Source organism: Typopeltis vanoorti, chromosome 11 (assembly GCF_054136105.1).
Source record: "Typopeltis vanoorti isolate ZY-2024b chromosome 11, IOZ_Tvanoo_1.0, whole genome shotgun sequence".
NCBI lineage: Eukaryota > Metazoa > Arthropoda > Arachnida > Uropygi > Thelyphonidae > Typopeltis > Typopeltis vanoorti.
The window spans coordinates 70,664,742-70,685,930 of NC_143559.1; the positions used below are offsets into that span (position 1 = coordinate 70,664,742).

At 32.9% G+C, this 21,189-nt stretch overlaps 1 protein-coding gene across 3 annotated transcripts in view; it reads left to right on the top strand.

Moving 5' to 3' along the window:
- Nucleotides 1-21,189, top strand: part of LOC150101712 (serine/threonine-protein phosphatase 2A 56 kDa regulatory subunit epsilon isoform-like) — a 261,565-nt gene that overhangs the window by 160,080 nt on the left and 80,296 nt on the right. For all 3 annotated transcript variants that reach the window (XM_090400724.1, XM_090400723.1, XM_090400725.1), the window contains exons 6-9: nucleotides 1,519-1,578; nucleotides 8,730-8,838; nucleotides 12,285-12,338; nucleotides 20,909-20,959. In XM_090400724.1, the coding sequence (XP_090256850.1) occupies nucleotides 1,519-1,578; nucleotides 8,730-8,838; nucleotides 12,285-12,338; nucleotides 20,909-20,959 (274 nt within the window). The remainder of the gene's footprint in view (nucleotides 1-1,518; nucleotides 1,579-8,729; nucleotides 8,839-12,284; nucleotides 12,339-20,908; nucleotides 20,960-21,189) is intronic.

The window sequence follows — 21,189 nt, forward strand, 5'->3', positions numbered from 1 at the left end:
TAGCATTAATTAAGATAAATGCTGTAATTATATAATGCATATGGGACATTATACAAAAAAAATGTGTGTATATATATATATATATATATATATATATATGTACTGAAGTTGCAACAAAGCACATATAACTAAGAGAATGTACAGCAAGATAGTTTGTAAAATCAAGTGTAGGCAGGATAACTCATAATCTCTGGTGTATATGAATTACATTATAAAGGAAAGTGGCATTAAAGATACCAAAATCAAAGATATTAAACTCTGTTTTTTTTTTTTTTTTTTCTGCATATGGTTTTATTGCTAAATAAGTCTGCCACGAGTCTTCAACTGAACTAAACTCTTTAACTAGATTGAATGACTGTTTAAAACTAATTTTAACTATAGATGTGAAAGTTAGTTTAGAAATGCAACTTTATTAGGAAACTAGAGATCATAAATATGAGAGTACTGAGAAAAATGAGGCAAGTCGACAGATGACATCAATCTGCTCTGCAACATTTTTCCCTATCCCCCACCCCAATACAAACACACTTTTTGCTCATTCCCCGCATCTCAAAAGAGTTGTCATAGCAATATCACTCTTTCCCACAATACCATCTTGCTTTCTGACATCCTATCACTTTTCATTCCCTAATCTCTTGGAATCATATATAACATCTTACACTACTACACCACCTTATTTGCTGACTTCACTCCTTACATTCACCTTTTTTTTTCTCTTTCTGACACTTTTCTATTTCCAGTCTTTTCTCCAACCATCTAATACCACCTTGCACATTCCTCAAATTATTCTTCTTTCTCATAATTCTTGTGTATTCTCATTCATATTTACATTTCTTTGCATTTTCATCACTTTTGTTTTCTCTCTCGCACTTACTGTCATTTGTAAAGGCAAATGTTTTCATTCCCTTTCTAATTTAATGGAAGTGACATTGTGAAAATGGGCAAAATTATGACAATTGTCATTTGCAAGAGACAGTGCAAAAGTGACATGAGAGAGAGAGAGATTGAACAAAAGTGACAAAAGCGCTTTTGTTCACATGCTCTTGTTGTAAGGAGAATATGGTGGATATGATAAGTGTTATTTAATTGGAAAGCCCTGAATCTGTAGATGCAGGGAACTTTTAGAAGGATTTTCAGCAAAAGGTGAGTTAGCTAGACTTATATTGAAGTAGTTCCTCCCATCAGACAGGCTGATGGATAACAAAACAGTAGTATACTATTCTTGTAGCTTTAGTTGCTTTGATCATAATTCCAACCAAACCAAATCTCTCTTTTGCACTGCTTTCGCTTCCTTTCTCACTCTTTCATGAACTAACATTACTGTTTTATCTTTTTTCCTAAATTCAACCCTATTATTTATTAAATATTATTTTTTCTTAGAATTGATTGTAATTTTCTTTGTCATGGTTGAATGTTTAGGTTATAAAAATATGATAAAAGTAAAAATAGACAATAAAATAAAATTCATGAAAGATTTTTATGTATTTGCAACTATCATGATTAATATTTATTTTACAGGTTTATATATGAGACAGAACATTTTAATGGAATTGGAGAATTATTAGAGATTTTGGGCAGGTATGGTAACACTTTATAATATCGTAATAATAGATCTAGTTGCTTTGAAGTGGTGATATAAAACGTGATTTGTTAGTTTCCAAGAATTAAGAATAATAAATTGGAGTTATATGATGGTCATCCTAAAAGTAATATACACTGCCATACTCTCTAGATAGTTTAATGCCTTTGAGTGATTTTTCCATTGCAGGAACAATTCATGTATGATTAAACTGAAATAGAGCAGCAACATATTTTTATCCTTTATTTTTGTCCACTGCACATATTACATAGTGACCAAGCACTGTTTTATTGAAATTTATGTGGTTGAAATCCTACAGAAAGTCATAATGCCTTGAAAGATTTCTTGCAGGAGAATGTTGATGAAATTTCATAACAGAATTAAAGCCACATTCAGAATATGCACAGTGAAAACTATCTTTTATCACCTTGTACTGAAGTGTTGCCACCAGCAGCCAAAAATAAAATGAATGATAGTAATAAATGCATGTAATAATGACTGACTGGTCATGAATACCTGAAGAATACCTGAATGTTCTTTTCAGGGACAGTTGTTTTCAGACCACTGGAACATAACACAAAAAAAAAAAAAAAAAATCCTATGAAGATGATGGTATGTGGTGATGTAGTGTGTTACAAAAGAATCTCAGTATAGTGGGCATTACTTTCAGATAATCCTCCTCTTTACATTAAGTGATTTGAAATAAAATTTAATTTAGATAATGAAATGAATGACATTATATTAATTAAATATGGGTGTAAGGACACTATTGATTTTAAATTTAGGCCTTAATTGTAATCTTATTTTATAAGATTAATAAACTGACCATTCTTAAGCTCTTATGTTAAATTTGACTTTTGAATATCATTCATCATGCCAATAATTTGGGTACATTTATTAATTTTATATTTTGGCTCTGCTTCTTCAATAAAACTTATATTATACTCAGCTTAAAGAAAATTGAGATTATTAATTTTCTATCACACACACACCAGTATGGTGGTGCAAATAAAGTTTGACAACCCCTTCCATGCACACGCATATGAGATATATGCCGTTCGACTGCATGCACATTAATAGAGAAGCATGTAAAGTCAATGGCATTACATTTAGCTGTAGCAATGGTGTTGATGTTGGAAGAAAAGATGTTTATTGTTGAGCATTATTTTAGATCATATGGAGTTGGTAGAATAAATGGTTCAAGCGTATGGCACGTTTGTGACAGTTCGTTCGTCATTTCTGTAAGTGTGCCTCAATCAATACTGTCATCATTGCCTTAATCGAGAGGTTCCAATGTACCAGGAGTGTTCTGCCACAATACAAAGGATATTTTGGGAGACCACAAACTGTTAACACAAATGAGAATCACGGGCATGTGCTGGACCAAGTGTTAGTCTTCGAAATGCAGTCAATGCTGAAGACGAGTGGTAAAACTCGGGATACCGATGTGGTTACTACAGTGAATCCTTAAGGAGCTGGTTGCCTTTTTTGTATGTCATTCAGGTGGGTCAGTGTTTAACAGCAAGATTATGCTGCACAGTGGGAATACTGTACATGCATGCTGGCCAATGTCTATGAAGATCCATCCTTCCTCCATAATATGTGGTTCCCAAACAAAGCGCATTTCCATCTAAGCAGTCATGTAAACAGATGAACCTACAAGTTTCTTGGTTTCTCGAGACCTGAATTTGTTCAAGAGAAACCACCTCTTCACAGTGAGGTCACCACATGATGTATGGTTTCTGGCCATGGCATAATTGGGCTCTAATTCATTGAAGAGGGTGGTGTAACCATGACCTTGAATAGCAAATGCTATATCGAGAATCTGTTGGTTCTGTTCACTCAGGATTTGCATATGATGTGTCATGCAAGAATATTCCATTTTGTGCACAGGTATTCCAACAGGATGGAGCAACCTGTCACACATCATGTGGTTCTAGAGTCTATTTATCAGAACACTTCCCCCTAGAGGCTCATTTCGAGGTTCACAGAATTCCCGTAACCTTCATGTTCACATCACTTTCGCAACACTTGATGTCTTTGTTTGGGGAGATATGCTGAAGGAATGGGTATTCCACCATGACCTGCCTTCAAACCATGATGAACTAAGGAATAAAAGTACACAATATGTCTAGCAGATGTCCCACCCCTTGTTCTCCAAGATAACAGAGAACGTTTGCTTGAGACATGGTGCCTATTTTGACCATGCCATCTACTGTCGTTAATGCTTTATTCAACCAAGATTTTCCCAATAGTTGTGGATGTACATATTGTGTGTAAACATATTTCTTTGTTAATAATCCATTTACTCCATACCATTTATCGTTGTAGTTATTCAGTACTGTTTTCTATGCGTCATACTGTAATATATATTACAAAATATATTTCCCATAGGTCTGTGACTTATGGGAAATCTCTCATGACTGCAACATATCTATTACATTGAAGCTTAAACTCATTCACACAGGCAATGCATTCCACTCACTCACCATTCTCCATGTAAAAAAAAAAAAAAAAAAAAAAAATACTTCTCGCCATCTTATTCATCACTCCCTTGTGTAATAATCCATGGATGGTCTCTAGTTCTTGTTCCTTTCTTATTTTCCACTATCTGAAAAATCTCTCTTGTATTCATCCAGTAAGTGCCATTAGTTTTGTTTTTGGTTTTATCAGAGAATATTTTCATGCCATATTTAGTAACAATCTTATCAGGGTTGTAAAGGACTAACTAGTTCATCTTCTGTATTGAACTAAAACACACTATACAGGACAGCATATTTATGTTAACTAGTCAATCTGAGAATTTGGTTAGAATAGAGCTGTTGATCAAATACTAAAGGCTACAGATATTTTATATATATGCTGTTAAACTTTGTTGTAACTAGCACGAAAATAATGAGTTCATGACTGTAATGAGCAAAAAAACCATAACTACTTTAATTTATGCATATTCCCATACAATTGCTCACTTTTATAATGAGCATACTACATGGATATGCCATACAAATTTGGTAACTATTCAAACATTCTAAATTGCTCAGTAATTCTTGGAATACTGAATTCATAGAATAGACAAAAATTAAAGGAGTGACTTGGTTTTTATGATCACCTGCATTGGATTATAGGCTGGTTTATAACCTAATCTTGTCCTTAGGGACATCCCCTCATCAATTTACTCAAATATTGCCTTATTGTAAAATTATTTAAAAATTAACCCTTCCATTGGAAACATGTCTACTAAAAGAAAATGTATCTCGATTTGCAACAAAGTTGAAATTATTCGTGAGTTAGAACATTTTGCGAAAAATATTGAACAGTTTTCTTTGTCCTCTTTAACATTATCATTTTTGTAGAAGAATAAAGATGATTGCATGTTGGCACTGGAAAACAACATAACCAAAACAAACAAATTTAGAAAGTGTTAGCTTAAAAACACCAATGAAGCATTGCTTTGATGGTTCACTACACAAAGAAGTGCTGGATTTTCAATAGACAGTTGAATCTCTGCAATTTTCTGCTTGAAGGCTCAAGCAGGAAAATTGCTGAACAATTCAGACCAAATGATTTTATACATTACAGTGGTTGGCTGAATCGATTTCAAAACTGATATAACATTGTTATATTGGTTTTTAAAAACACTAATTGAAATTGTGTTTATCAGTAAGTATTGTTTTTAATTATAGAGAAATAAACTGTTTAGTATTAATAGTATGGTTTAAAATTATAGACAAATAAATTGTGTTTACTATTAAGTGTATTGTAGTTTATACAAGCATATTCATACAAATCATTTTTTTCTCTCCAGTACTATTGAATCTGTTTTTTATCAAGTTATTGAGAATTACAAAAAAAAAAAAAAAGGAAGTAGATTTAACTCATCACTGATATAGTCAATGATGACTATAATAAGGAAATTTTGTTGGTCCATGGTGTTCATTATAACCAAGTTCAGCTGTATATTTATCTCCCTCACACACGAGAGTTACAAGAACCCATAGCACACCAGTGCCATTTGTGAGGTGCAGATAAGGATTGAAAAAGAAGAAATCTATTAACATTTTTCTTAGAGTCAGAGGTCGAAGTGATTGGGAAACACATTATGAGGAAGGCTGTTCCAGTGGACAGAGGTAGATGGAATAAATGAGAAAGAGAAGCAGGATCAATGTGTTTGTGTGTGCAGTTGTACTGAATAGGGATGTCAGGAAATTGCTGCTCTTGTTTTAACAGACCCAACAATAACTGGGAGAATGATATTTGCCAATTCACTGGAGCAGTGACCATGGCAATACCCATAGAAGAAGTGAACCTTTGAGGGAAGACAGTTCTGAGAGTTGAGATATGAGAGTTCTGAGAAAAATTAGGGGAGCAAGCACGTGGTATCAGTGGTAAAATCGTATGAAAAATGAAAATACTAGAAGAAACTTGATATGATTAGCATTCAAATGGCATGTAAGCAGAGTTAATCTAAAGTGATAGATTAACTCTGTTAATCTAAAGGAATATGATTTAAACAGAACAAGAGAGGAAAAGTTAGCAAATACAGTTAAGTGACTATGATTTAGGTGGAGTGATGCCATCTGAAGGACTTTAGAAAACTAAAATGTTTGATATAGCAGTATTGTGATTGTGGCAATTGGCATACAGAGGAAAATTGTTTAAAGAAAGTTTGTAATAATGTAAAAAGAGAGAGAATGAAAAGGAACATAATTTTTAACAGAAGTAATACAGAATATGCATGATACAGGCATACTATCAGAAGACCGAGGACCTCATAATATCTATTAGCAGTTTGATACCAAAAAAAAAAGAATAATATAACAAAATGTAAAGATTTTAGAACAGTTAGTATCATATCCCATGCTTCAAAAATACTCTTGAAAGTAATGAAAAATAGAATTTTTTCTAGAATTAAATGCCATATAAGTGAACAGCAAAAAGGATTCATACCAGAAACAGAGTATACAATTAATGCAGTTTATGAATTAAAAACTGTTATTGAAAGATCAGTAGAAATAAATTATAACATAAAAGCTTTTGACACAGTAAGCCATGAAACGTTAATAGAAATATTAAATTGATACAAAAGATCTCAGAATAATAATAGAATTATACTGGAATCAGAAGACATAAATTACGAACGTAATTAATAATGAAACAATAGGTAACAAAAGAGGAATGAGATAGACTAGATTATATGTACATAGAGCTGATGACTTCATGTAATTTACTTTATTCTCCCATAATAAGCGGGCATTACATTATGGGATTCTAAGGCAGTTGATGTGGAATCATTGGTTTCTTATAACCAAGTAGCATAATCATGATAATACTTCATCAAGTGGAATGGGTTACTAAATGTGGTTGTTAAAGCTTTGTCAGAATGAGCTTAAGGAAAAGTATGATAAGCATTGTGTGAATAATAGTAGGCCTCCTAAAATCAATCTTGGGATTCTGTAGGTGTATATTCAGCTCTCTGTATACAAATATTCTAGTTATGAAGATACTTTTGCAAAATGAGATACTTTACAACCCAGTAAAAAAAAGAAAAAAAAGACACTTGCTAAAATATCTTTATGGCTTTCAGAGGTTGTATCCAGATTCATGTTTTATGTGTTTGTCATAATTTGTGATGGTTATAAAGAGGAATTGGCTTCTTTGCCTTCTTGCATCATGTTCATGATTATGTCATAATTTGTGATGGTTATCAAGAGGAATTGGCTTCTTTGCCTTCTTGCATTATGTTCATGATTAGTGGGAAACTGTAGTTGATTGCCCTATGAGACTACAGAACATTACTGTGGGGATTTGATATTGGGAATAATTACTTGTCAAAATCATCACCAGTTTGTAGTATCCTCAAAAATGTTATTCGTTTCCTTCCAATGTGTATTGGAACAAGATTTTACAAACATTTTGTAAATTTAAAGTATATACTAGTTTGAAATGTGAATTATAAATATTTTAATTTTATATTACTTCCTGCATATATATATATATATATATATATATATATATATATATATATATATATATAGATGATCGTTTCTCTTCCATCAAGGAATGGGGTTGAGTTCTCTCATTAGAGGTTTACAGACATTTAATGCACTTGACATAACATACTGTATGTAAGGCTGAGTGCATTGTCTTTAGATGTGCTCTAATTTGACTGGTTTGCATGCATACAGGATGAAAATCCCAAGTTACTGGGAGAGGAATAAATGCTGCCACATCTCTATGAAACTGACTCACTTTCAGTTGAAAAACCCTTATAAAAGTCCCTCGCTTCATGAATAAGATTTAAACCCAGATTTTTCCAACTGAAAGAAACCTCATAACTCTAATAACTCAGCTGGAAAGACTCCAGATCACAATCACTAAACCTTTTTTAGTATTTATTTATTTAGCATATGATGATACAATGGCTTTGAGGCCCATATGGGCAGGTATGACACCATTTCAAACTAATATAATACTATTAGATTACGATATATATATAATATAATTTTTGTATGTATGCTGTGAATGCTCTATGGCTGATTTGCCTATATGCCTAAAATTGTCTTTTTTGACTGCTGGAAATGCAAGTAAAGTCTTAAAGATTGTTAAGAAGATTCATGACAAGTAAAGTTCACAACCATATGACTAGGGAAGGAGTGTCCCAGGTTCGATTCCCGTCGAAGATGCGAGGAATTTGAAGATCTTCCTCAGCCATAGCCAAGTTGCCAGTCTTGGGCGCGGGCAGTAGGGTTTTTTCCGCCACTTTATCTGGCATTTTTCATCCCGCAAGCAGGCAAACCGGCCCCGTGAACACACAGATCTACAACCATAAATACTTAACCCCCCATAAGGGGGTTCAACTTGCCCCAATAGGGACGGGGGAGAAAAAGGGAGGAAACTCCATACAAATAAATAAATAAATAAATGACAAGTAAAAAAAAAAAAAAAAAAAAAAAAAGGATGAGTGCTATTGATGTTCAGATGTTTTTATGGTGGATCCTGTGTCTGATTTTAATATTGTTATTGACCTTTTGTATAGTAAATATTTTACATGAAATAAATGAATGAGGATAATTGCTTTGGATGTGTTTTTATAGTTATAGGATATTCACGTGCAGTATAATTTAACTTCACCTTTTTAATTTATTTTCAGTATTATCAATGGGTTTGCCCTGCCTTTGAAAACTGAACATAAACAGTTTTTGGTCAAAGTTCTCATTCCTTTACATGCTCCAAAGTCCTTAGGACTTTATCATGCACAGGTAATTGTAAATTATTATATATTATAAATATTAATCATACAAGTGGACAGCCATTCCATCATTGCATTACTCAGATCAGCTCATCAAGAAATTTTACAATTAATGTAAATCCATATGATTTTTGGATTCTTTTGAATAAATTTTTATGAGTAGGCTTTTTTCTCTTACATTATTTTATATTTTATATTCCTTTTCTTACATTATTATCAGATTTGCTATGAATTTCATGATGCTTACTTTGAATCATTGTCAAACTTATATAAAAGAAATCTTATAGAAATTTATACTATTACTTCAAAGTAAGAAAGTTATTCTTCATTTTGTTATTATTAACCATTTCATCAGTAAGTTTCACAGTGTTGCGTGGACACTGCGAAATGAAGGTTTGAGTATTGGATAAAAATCGAAAACAATTCTTGAAAAAGGATTCGTACATAGTTTTCAGTTGATGATTTAAAAAAATTAAATTCAACAAGCATGCAAGAAAGGTGACCAGTATGGCATGGAAGGCAAAATGTGATTAGAGAAGAATTTAGGTGAGCAGACCAAAGGAAATCCCAAAGAGTATTTGGGATTTCCTTTGGTCTGACCACTTTGCAAGCTTATATCTTCCTAGTGAGGTTAGTGCTTTAATCTATGTGACAGACACTAATGTGGAAACAGAAGTGAATGAATTGGAGGTTCTTAGGTATTGCAGAATCTTGATGTAAATACAGCTGTGGGATTATATGGGATATCAGCTAGGGTTTTGCAAGAATGTACAAGGGAACTGACAATGCTTTTTACTAGGCTCTTTAACTTAAGTCTCAGCTCTGGGATATATATCTGGGATAATAATACTGTATGAGTGTCAACATGGCTTTGTGAAGAGTCAGTCATGCTTTAGTAATTTACTAACTTTTTATAATGAAGTAACAGCTGAGTTGGATAAAGGAAATGGCTTCATGGCGATTTTGAAAAGGCATTTGACAGAATACCACATGGAACTCTGTTATGCAGATGAGAACAGATGGGGATGAACATGACACTGGTTAACTGGATAAGAGGGTGGGCTGCTGGACAGATATCAAAAAGTGGTATATGGAGGGGCAGAATAGAGGCGAAAACGGGTAGCTAGTGGTGTGCCCCAAGGTTCAGTGCTGGGACCATTGCTGTTTAATTTGTACATAAATGATATAGGAAATAACCTGAAAGGAAATATTCAGTTGTTTGCTGATGATGCAAAATTAGGTAGAGTAATAGTTAATCAAGGCTGTCAGTGTGGGCAAAAGATAATGGGTGTCAGTTTAATATGGAGAAGTGTAAAGTTATGCATTTTGGGATAAATAGATTATAAGTCGTGTATCACATTGATGGTACTGTACTCCAGGAAATAGATGAAGTTAGAGATTTACAGTGGTGATAGAGTTAAAGTTTGCAGGACATTGCTAAAGTAGTCCATATGGTTACTTGACTATTGAAGAACACATTAATGAGTAGAGATAAGGAAGTTGTTATTCCTCTTTATAAGGCCTTGATATGCTCACATCTGGATTACTGTGCTCTAGTCTGGTCCCCTGGGTTTCTTGGGTATGAGAAGCGGTGGAGAAGATTCAGAGGCGAGTGGCCTGTGGAATGTTCCATATGAGGATAGATTGAGAATGTGTAGTTGTATAAGTTGGTTGATAGCAGAAAAAGAGGGGATATGATAGAAACATTTAATTTTGCTTAAAGGGTTTTATAGGATTGATGCATGGGAGATGCTTCAGCAATTTTCTAGAGGGACCAGAACACTGGATCTTCCCTGGAAGTTCAATTAGGGTGTGGTTAGCAGGGGTGTGAGGACTAGATTTTTCCTTGGAGAGAGTTTTGAATGAGTGAAATGGGTTGCCAGAGTCAGTTGTGAGTATTTTGTCCGTTACTGGGTTCAAGGAGAGGTATGATAGTTTGGGTCTCCTTCGATGTCTTCAGACTCCATGGAGGTGCCTGTATAATAATAATACGTTTTTTCTCATTGTAGCTTTAATTCCTCATGTCATATATGAAACTGGGTTTGCCAAAGAATGAAAAATGAAGATACAGAAAAAGCTGATCTGTGCTTTATATGATACAGATGAAAGTTGGTGAAAATAGTTTAGAGGAAATTACTAATTATTTAGTAAACTTTTGCTTACAGAATTGAGACTTACAACTATTATCATGTGATGTGAAAGTGTCAAATATCTACTTACTGTTTACAGTTTCAAGTTGCTTATTTCACAGAGCCTCTGTAGCTCTCATTATCAATGATACAAAGGCCTTTGGAAAGACCTGAGTTCGTATCCCATCTAGGATTTGAATAACTTTATAAATATTTTCAGCTGAAGGTAAGCTTAGCTCATACAGAGGTGGTAGGATTTTCCCTCCTGTAAACTCAGGTTTTTCATCCCTTAGTCTAAACTAGATAGAATTCTGTCATAGATTTTTTCTTCATAGAATTCTGTCATAGATTCCAGTATCTATGACAGAATTCTGACAATTCTGTCATAGATACTGGCCTCTTAGCCCTTAGTTGTTTCAGATGTAATTCCATATAACAGCAACAGCTTGTTTTACAGATTATAACATAATATAGAGTAAACATAATTTTCATGTGTTAGTATTGAAGAACTTGCACAGCATAGTTGCTAGCTTTTTTGTAGTTTAATTTTGATGTATTAAGTGTTGTTTTATGGAGGATAAGTAGAAATTTCATGTGGAAAGTCTTTTTAAATATACTGTTCTGGTTAAATTCCTTTTATATCACAGGTGTGAACATGTAGATTTATTGATAATGAATTATGCAATTTTACATCAATCAATAATAATTGTTGTATTTTTAATGATTTCCAAAATGATTAAATTCTATAATGATAAAAATATTTAGCAGTTCATTTATCTTTTCATTCCTTGCCTTAATTTGACATTTACTTGTCCTTTGTAAAATGAGTATTTTGTGTACTCTTATCAAGGAAAAATGAAGTCTGTAAAGAAGCCATCACATTGGTCTGTGTTTGGTATTTTCTTCTGGTTTAATTATGAAACAATGTGTGGTACATGTTTCAGAGCAGTAGTAGTATTCTTATAGTTGTATGGATTTGTCATAGCAAATCATTAAAAATAGACTGAGTCAGGTATAATTATCTCTTCCCTACCTCTCCTTCAAGTGACAAAAATAAAAATTAAAAAATTTAAAAAAAATTCCTAATGCTGTTCCTTAGGAATAAATTTGTTTTTAATTGCACTCTGAAAGTTCTAATGTTAAGCATTGCAATAACTCAAGACAGTTGGCCAAATTGTTGCAATACGTTTTCAATGATATCTAAAGTTTTTGATATCTAAATTGTCTTTTCTTCTTTCAGATAGATATGTTAATTTCAGATATTTGTTACTTCTAATAAATTCTTCAAACAGCATGGTATTTGAAATAGTTCTCATTTTATTTTCAGCTAGCTTATTGTGTAGTTCAGTTTCTAGAAAAAGATGCTACTCTTACAGAACAGGTAAGTTGGCTGATTTTCCTGCTCTCATTTTGAAATTTGAGTTTTGAGAATCAAAGTGTATAGCAAGATATTCATCACTTCATGATAATTAAAAAGATTATTTTACAATAGTGTTTTCATTATTTAAGTTAACAGTATAAAATCTTTAAAAAAATAAACCTTTTGAACATTCATGAATTCAATATTGTTTGCTATAAATAGTGTAATTGCTGTTAAGTTGGTTTGGATCAAGAAACCTTAGTTTCTGTATGTGTATTTGCATTCTTTCTTGCAAAAATAATGAAAACAATGTTTTTGTTTTTAATATTTCTATTTCGTTTAATAAGTTTTACTTATTGTACTTTTAAAACAGTACAATTTTTTTTTAAGTATTTTTATTCCCTTATTAAATAAGAATTATTTAAGAACAGCTATTTACAGTTTCTGTATTTTCTTCAGAGATTCATTTAATAATGATTGGAAATGTGTACTGTGATATAAATAGGAAAGGGTTTCAGAGAATGGAAGGATTAATGGAATGTGAAAAGCCTTGCACAGATTAATGTTATTAATGAACTGTGAGAATGTTTAGTACTGACATTGAGATTAAGGAAGGTGAAATGGTTAAACATGGAGAATATTATTAATGAGTGATATAGAAGAAGTTGTTGAAAGATAAATCTAGTTTGACAGAATTATAACTGTAAAAATAAATTAAAACAAAAACAATCATTGTGCATATATATATATGCTCCTACAGCTAATGCAAGTGATCAAGATATAGAGGAGTTTTATGAAGAAACAGTTTTAGAAATAAGTCATAAAATAATTATTTACTTGGAATAATGCAAAATGCTGATAGAAGTAGCAGGATGAATGTAACTAGTTCTCTTGAAGTAGGAAAAATAGAGAACTGGGGTGACTGTTAACTGAATATCTTGTTAATTGGCAATAGTACTTTTTAAATCTGCTAATATTTCCTAACTTTATGTAACTTCTCTCTTGGGGTGCCAAGACAGAAGCTATTCAAAATGCTGCAGTTATATGGTGTTAATGGAATATTATATCAAGCAATACTTAGTCTTTATTTGAGTTGTAAGTCAGCAGTTAGAATTGAAGGAAGTACACGAAGGTAGTTTAATGTTTATATCACAGTACACATTTCCAATCATTATTAAATGAATCTCTGAAGCAAATACAGAAACTCTAAATACAAGGATGTACATTATCCCCTCTTATTCATTATCTGTATGGATCACATTATGAAGGAAAGTGGTATTAAACCTTATATCAAAATTGGAGATGGTAATGTCAGCTCTTTGCTTTATGCAGACGATGTTATACTTCCAAATAAATCACTACAAGTCTGCAAGATTCCCTGACTAAATTGAATAACTGTTGTAATAGATATGAAGGTCAGCATTAAAAAGACAATGAAAATAGGCAGAATCGTTGAAAATATCAGCTGCTTGTTAATGGAGAACCTATAGAACAAGTAAAACATTTCAGCTACTAAGGCACGATTTTTAGTGAAGATGGTAAATTAAATATGGAAATAGATAACAGAATCAACAAAGCTGGTATGGTAGGAAGTCAACTGAATAAATTTATATGGAATTATAGACAAATTAGCTGTATACAAGACAGTTTTCAAACCAATTTTAACTTATAGATCTGAGAGCTGAGTTAGAAGTAAAATACGCCTAAAGACTGCAGATATGAGAGTCCAGAGAAAGATTAGGGGTGGCATCAATGGCAATAGCATATTAAAATTGAGGATATTAGGAAAGAACTTAATATTGTCAGCATCCAGGAATGATTAGCAAAGCTAATCTCAGGTGGTATTGTCACTTAAACAGAATGGGAGAGGAAAGATTAGCAAAAGAAGTGTTCTCTGCCAGGTTGGCAGGAAAAAGACCCAGAGGAAGACCAAGATATAGGTGAATTGATACAGTAAAAAGTGCCTTAGAAAACAGAAATATAAGACCTCATAATATTGGAGTCTTGACAGGTAACAGACTGATTTGGAGGAAAATTGTAGATAGGAAGTTAGTAATGATGTAAATTTTTTATGTAGTACTATCATATCCTGTACACTCCCTTGAGGGTATATATCAGGAATTTGACGATGATGATGATATATTTTTTTATTTTTTTTAAACAGTTTGTCACAGTATGCAAAATGCAAAAACAACAGCAACAATTTGGTATAACAGCAGGACTAGTTTAAACAATTGTAATGACAACACAAGGAACTAAGGTCCTAATCTGTTGGAAGAAGAGAGAAAACAAGTTAATTAGATCTTAAAATTCTGATTTTAAGAGGAACCTGTGGCATAGTAAATTAATTAATAAAGAAACACGCAAAAACCACAGTAATATCTTTAATTAGTAAAAGGACAAATATTTCATACTAAAATTAATAGTACATCTTCAGTGTCTGTTACAGTAATAGAAATGGAATACAAGCAAAACGTTCGGTGAATCACCTATTAAAATACAATTGTTACCACATGCTAGGAAATAATAGAAAAATAACAAATTTAATCTATTAAGATAAATGGTTCTTTACATAAGATAAAAATGAGTAGCCCTCTGTCTCCACCTTTAGCAAACTACTAGTTGAAACAATTTGAAGATACAATGTTCTCATCCATTCATCCTCAACCATCTCTTTGATACCGTTATGTCTATGATGTTTTTGCTGTTTGGCCACACACTGAAGATGAACTTTCCACTTTTCTACAATGGATAAATAACCTTCACTCATGCATCCAATTCACTATGGAAAAAGAAAACTCTGGTACTTGACCATTTTTGGACATCCTCCTCTCTAGAACGTCTTCTGGTACCTTATCTACAAGCGTCTTTCGAAAATCCATTTACTGGCAGATACATTCACAAAAAGTCTGCGCACTACATGTCTCAAAAATTTGGCATTCTTAAATCTCTAATTCATAGAGCACATAAAGTTTGCTCTTCCCCAATAATCTTACAACAAGAACTTTTCATCATTAAAAAGTTAATGGAATCAAATGATTACAACTCCAATCAAATCCAACAGATACTTGACTCTTATGTTCCAATACCTACAGCTTCTTGAACAGTCTGCAGAGTTCCTATTCCATACATTCCAGGAATCTCAGAACCTATAGGTAGAATTCTGAAAAAGTATCAGTTCCAACATATATTCCTATCAACAAAATTTCTTCATTATTATTACCTTCTACAAAGGATAAACTGTCTTCTCTATCTTTGGCTGGCGTTTACCAAATATCTTGCAAATGCGATGTCTCTTATTTTGGACAAACTGGCTGTTCTTTGGAAAAAAGAATAAAAGAACATCAATATTATATTGATTATAACAATATAATATAAGATTTAAATACGGTGTGTAGCTGATGTTTATTGCAATTTCTGTTTATTGTATATTCTATACCGAAGATACCTAATGAAACTTAGACGAAAATTCTCCAAATAAGTTTTTACATGAGCCTCCTCTGTTTTTATAGTTTATTATTGAACAGTGATAATGAGGTATGTAAAAAGGATGTAATATGGTATGGTGATTCACTAATGAAAGAAGAGATTGATGACCATTTTTGATTTTCACTCCTTTTCCAGGAGTGAAAATTAAATATTTAACAAATACTATAAACAGCAAAAAAAGAAGGGGGGGAGGAGTTCTTGCAAATACAAATGATCTAACTAGTGATAAACACAATATGAAAGGATTGCTGGAAAAAGTGAGAGTGAAATCATGTGCTATGAAATTTGAGGAGGAGGCTACGATGGCAAGCAATTTGACATGAATACTGTGTAGAAGGAAGCACCAATGGAGATGGTTTTTTTTTTTTTTTTTTTTTTTTTTTTTTTTGTACAAAGTGAGTTTGATGGATGACTGGATTTATATAAGGGTGGCCTGCACTTGAATGCATTTGGTGTCAGGAGACTTGAGAAAGTACTTATGGTGAGTCCTAATATTGATAGTCTGGGAAATTAAATGTTGGTAGGAATTTATTGCGACTCTCAATGAAAGATTGCAAAACTATAATACATTAGTTCTGTGAGTGGGCTGGGGTTTTTTTTCTATTAATTTTATATCTTTTTATTTATTTTTTTATATAATCTGGAAACTCTACTCGACAGACCAAATTTTTTTTAAGATACTTCAGGCCTCCAATAAGCAGGATGATCTCACACCAGATGATAAATTTCATACTTGCAGCCTCTAAGTTGGAGAGCAGGTACTCTTACCACTTGTCCACCCATACTGGCAAATGGTGAGCATCCATATGTATGAGCGACTAAGTTATGTAATTATGTTAATGATACAGATGTGCACAGAAAGGGGGGGGAATTGTGATGAAAGACTGTGCTTGCCAGATTTGCAGTTATTTGGTATATTCAAAGATATCAGCATGAGCGAGGTATCGAATACGAATAAAAATCTGCAAGTTTTCCAACTAAACCAAGCTGGTTACACATGTGAATATATAAAAAAGACTAGAGGTAATTTATGTCTGTACACTAATTCCAGGAGCATTGGGAACAAAGTGAGTTTGTTCCCAATGTTCCTTATTGACATCATCATCTTAGTCAATATCTTGTCTTTACATCATTGGCATTAGCTAGAACTGGGTTTTGTATGAACATACATACTAACTCAGTTGGAGTGTGTACTGCTAATGATATCAGAAGACTTGAATCCAGTCAAGGTAGAAAGCTATGAATGCAGTGTTAGTAATGGTATTCCATGTAGCAGTGAGGCTCTGGTATGAGTTGAAGCTAAAAGGATGAAATATATGGGGTGTGCTGTTATAGGCATTACTGCATCATTTTCTGGTGAAGATGAAATGCGTTGCCAAATTAGATGGATATCAGAAGAGTAATTATCATGGGAGGCTATCCAAACATTCATTCGGCAGCAATGAGATCTTTTGAAAACAAAGAAGTCAAATTTATTGAGCTTTTGCAAGATAACTTCCTCAAGAAGCATGAGACAGATGGAACCCACAGCCAGAGAATGTTGGACCTGATTATAGAGTCAGAGGAGGTTTTAGTCGAGGATGTCTCTGTTCTGCTGCCAGTTAGTGACAGCAGTTATGCTCTTCTGACCTGGAAAGTAGCTAAATATATAGATGTCCTCCTCAGAAAAGGTTACATGCTGAATTAAAACAGGAAATTATGACACCAGCTGGTGAGAATATTAGGCTCGGGTATCAGTTGCCAGATGGAAAGGATATCAGCATTGCATGGCATTAATGCATTGCTTTAAAAAATAGTGCCATATTCCAAATTTAGTTCTCAATATGAAAATAAATGGCTTTGCATGCTAAGGACAACCTATAAGAATTCTTTTTTGTGCTGCAAGTTGATCCTAAAGACTGTGTGTGTGTGTGTGTGTGTGTGTGTGTGTGTGTGTGTGTGTGTGTGTGTGTGTGTGTGTGTGTGTGTGTGTGTGTGCTACACACTGTCTTTAGTGTGTGGCAAACACACTAAATCACTGTAAAAACTTGTCATAGATGTTCATTCTTTAGCAAAAGAATGGTCATCATGTATTTGTTGATCCTAAAGACAGTATGTGTTTGCCACACACTGTCTTTAAAAGAAAGAAAGAATAGTTGTGAAAGGATAACCCCTACTGAATGCAAGTAGTAGATGCAGAAGAGATTGTTCATTTAATGAGTGCCCAATTTGTTAGGAGTTTTCAACTCAGAGTAAGTTATATAGAACTCATTGCTACCTCTACGTTTATTGATATGACTCAAATTATGAGGAGGAGGTACTTGAGCTTTATATAAACTAAATAAGAATTCATCTATAAGGTTGATGGGATTTCTGCACAAACTAAGGAAATGTTCAGCAAATTTGGCTGTGTGCTGCTACACAAACCAAGCTATATAACTTAGGTCTCAGCACAGGGAAATTTCCACTGGAGCAGAATGATAATCTGTTGTACAAGAGTGGTGCAAAAACTGATGTATCTAATTATCAGCTTATCACTATCTCTGGAATTGTAGTGAGGATATTAAGTTGGTGAGAGCTCAATACAAAAATGGATTGATGACAGAGAATCTGTACACAATGAACAGCATGGGTCATGTTTGAGTAACTTGCTCACATTTTACAATAATATTATGGTTAGTTGAGTTAGACAAGGGGAGTGGATACCATGGATATTACTGGACCTGCTAAGGCTTTTAACAGGATACGGCATGGAAGGCTGTTGCATAAGTTGAATAATATGGGACTGGACTATAAAATATTAGTTTGAGTAAGAGTTTGATGTCAGGTATCAGAAATTGGAGCGATGCAAATCTGCAAAAATCAAGATGACCAGTGGTGTACCTCCCCTCACCAGGGATCAGATCCATTGCCATTCTCTGTACATTAATAACATTAGAAGAGATTTGATAGGAAACGTTGTGTTCTTTCTGATTCATAGATAAGCAGAATAATTTTGGATGTGACTGACTTGCAACACTTGAAGGTCGATTTGAATGGTGGCCAGTTCAATGCTTGTAAATATCAAGTTATACACTTTGATATGATGAGATATCCAAAGGCATATCACATCGGTGGGGTCATTCTAGAGGAAACTGATCAGGCTAATGATCTTGGAGTTTTGATATATTTGAAGTTCAAGAGTCATATAAAACAAAGATGGAGAGAGAGTATTCAAGATAATATTGGGATCGTGGAATGTAGGTTAGTAGGATAGATCAAGAATGTGTGTTCTACATGCAGGAAAAAGAGAAGTGATGTGATATGGCTTGGATACTGTTGAAAGGGACATATAGAATATGCAATTTTTCATTTTATGGAAGACGGGTAGAGAGGAATTGGGCATCCTTGGACATTGAAAATGAATGGTCAGAAAGGACTGAGATTTACATTTTTTTTCTTATAGAGCAATGTGTGATTGCAATGCCATACCTTTTGAGGTGATGGATTCAGGTTATTGTGAATGAATTCAAGAAAAGGTATGATAGCTGGTGTGAGTGATGTGTAGCCTCTCTTGAAGGTATTATTACCTCTCGATCCCATGAACCAAAATTCTGCATGTACTGTACACTACCTCAAGCATAGGTATAGCTTTAAAGAACTTATATTATCTTGGCTTGATTATTATCTGAACAATAACTGAACTAAAAATTATCACTGTAAAAACTTGCCACAGATGTTCGTTCCTTAGCAAAAGAATGGTCATCATATGTTTGTTGATCCTAAAGACAGTGTGTGTTTGCCATTTCATTAGATGGATTTGATAACAGACTTTTATCTTTAATAGAAGCTGTCATCAAATCCATAATTTGTGTCCTTACTTTGATTAAATGAAACTAATGATTAAAGTCAAAGTGAAGAAAGATATTTTGACTTGAATCATTAGTTTGTCATTGCTCACCATTACACACACACAAAAAAAGTTAATTCTGAACCATTTCACCTTTTTATTTCCAAACATTCTTTTCAATTTTTTATTATTTTCAAACTCTTCTGCCACATCATCAGTTGATTTGAATGACAATTTCCAGTTAATTTTCCTTACAAAATGTGTGTACTTGTGTAGACTTGGTAAAGGAAATTGGACATTTTTTGTATCATTATGATCCTTTTTATTAGCCAATTTTTCTTAAAAGCCAAAGGAAGAGAATATGAAAATTATTATCAGGGTAAAATTGGTTTCTGAAATAGGAGTCCCATTGCTGGAATGGATGGTTGTATATACTTTTCAGACAAGCTGAATTTTTGTGAAATCATTTATCTTTGCATATGAAACAAGTCACTTTAAAGACTTTGCTATTTAAAACTGATATTAATTTTATTTATTTTTAATAAAAATCCAATGGGTTAGATAATCCAGAAATTAGGAAACCCTGATTTTTTAGGAAATCATGAACAAATGGAAGTTTCTAGTTGACACACTTTAGGTGCCTCTAGTAAGCAAGATATTAGTCTCACATCTGTTAATGAAATGTCCACATTGGGATTTCAAATCTGTATCCTTTTGTTTGGAGGGTGGAGATACTACCAACCATGTTGACACACTTGTTTTCTGTTTATTTATCTAGGCCACTGATTGCTGTATGTGAAAAATACAAAAAAAATCATTGTACAATTCTAAAAGTTTCAAAAATTGAAATACTTTATGTCCATATAATCACTTACTCAGCAACATTTAAAAAAAAAAAAAAAAAAAGCCATTGTAGAAAGTATAATAGGAAATAATTAATGTGACTTCTCACTAAAGAAATAAGTTGTTGAAATAAGAGTAACTTAATTTTCACTTAGGACTTTAATAGGCTTATTTTGCAAATTTTTACATGCACTTCAAAGTTCAAAATGACCAAACATTGAAAATATTTTTGTTATTGTGATACTTGATATTTCAGCTGTTTCTTAATTCTTTTCAGGTACATTTTTTGAGATTTTTCTCCTTTATTTACTTTAACTGGTCTGGTTGACAAAATACATTTGAATTTTAGATTAAAATATGAGTTAATTTAGTTTCCACGAAGAGAAAAGCTGGAATATGTTATAAATTTAGAGTTTAATTATGATTTCTAATTGTAATTCTTCATTTCTAGGTCATAAGAGGGCTTCTGAAATTCTGGCCTAAAACATGCAGTCAAAAAGAGGTGTGTATTACTTTGACTACTAGTTTTTAAAACAATTTTTATTGCTTTGGTTATTTCAGCAAAAATGATAATTTTAAAAACATTGATAACTGCACATTGATAACAAAATGTATTAACAGGAGAGCTTTTTAAGAGACCTTTCGACACTTTTTCACATGTCAACAGAAGGAGAATCTATTCCGATAATAGGGTAATCAATCCGTATTGTGGGATGAGTTGTTTATTATTAC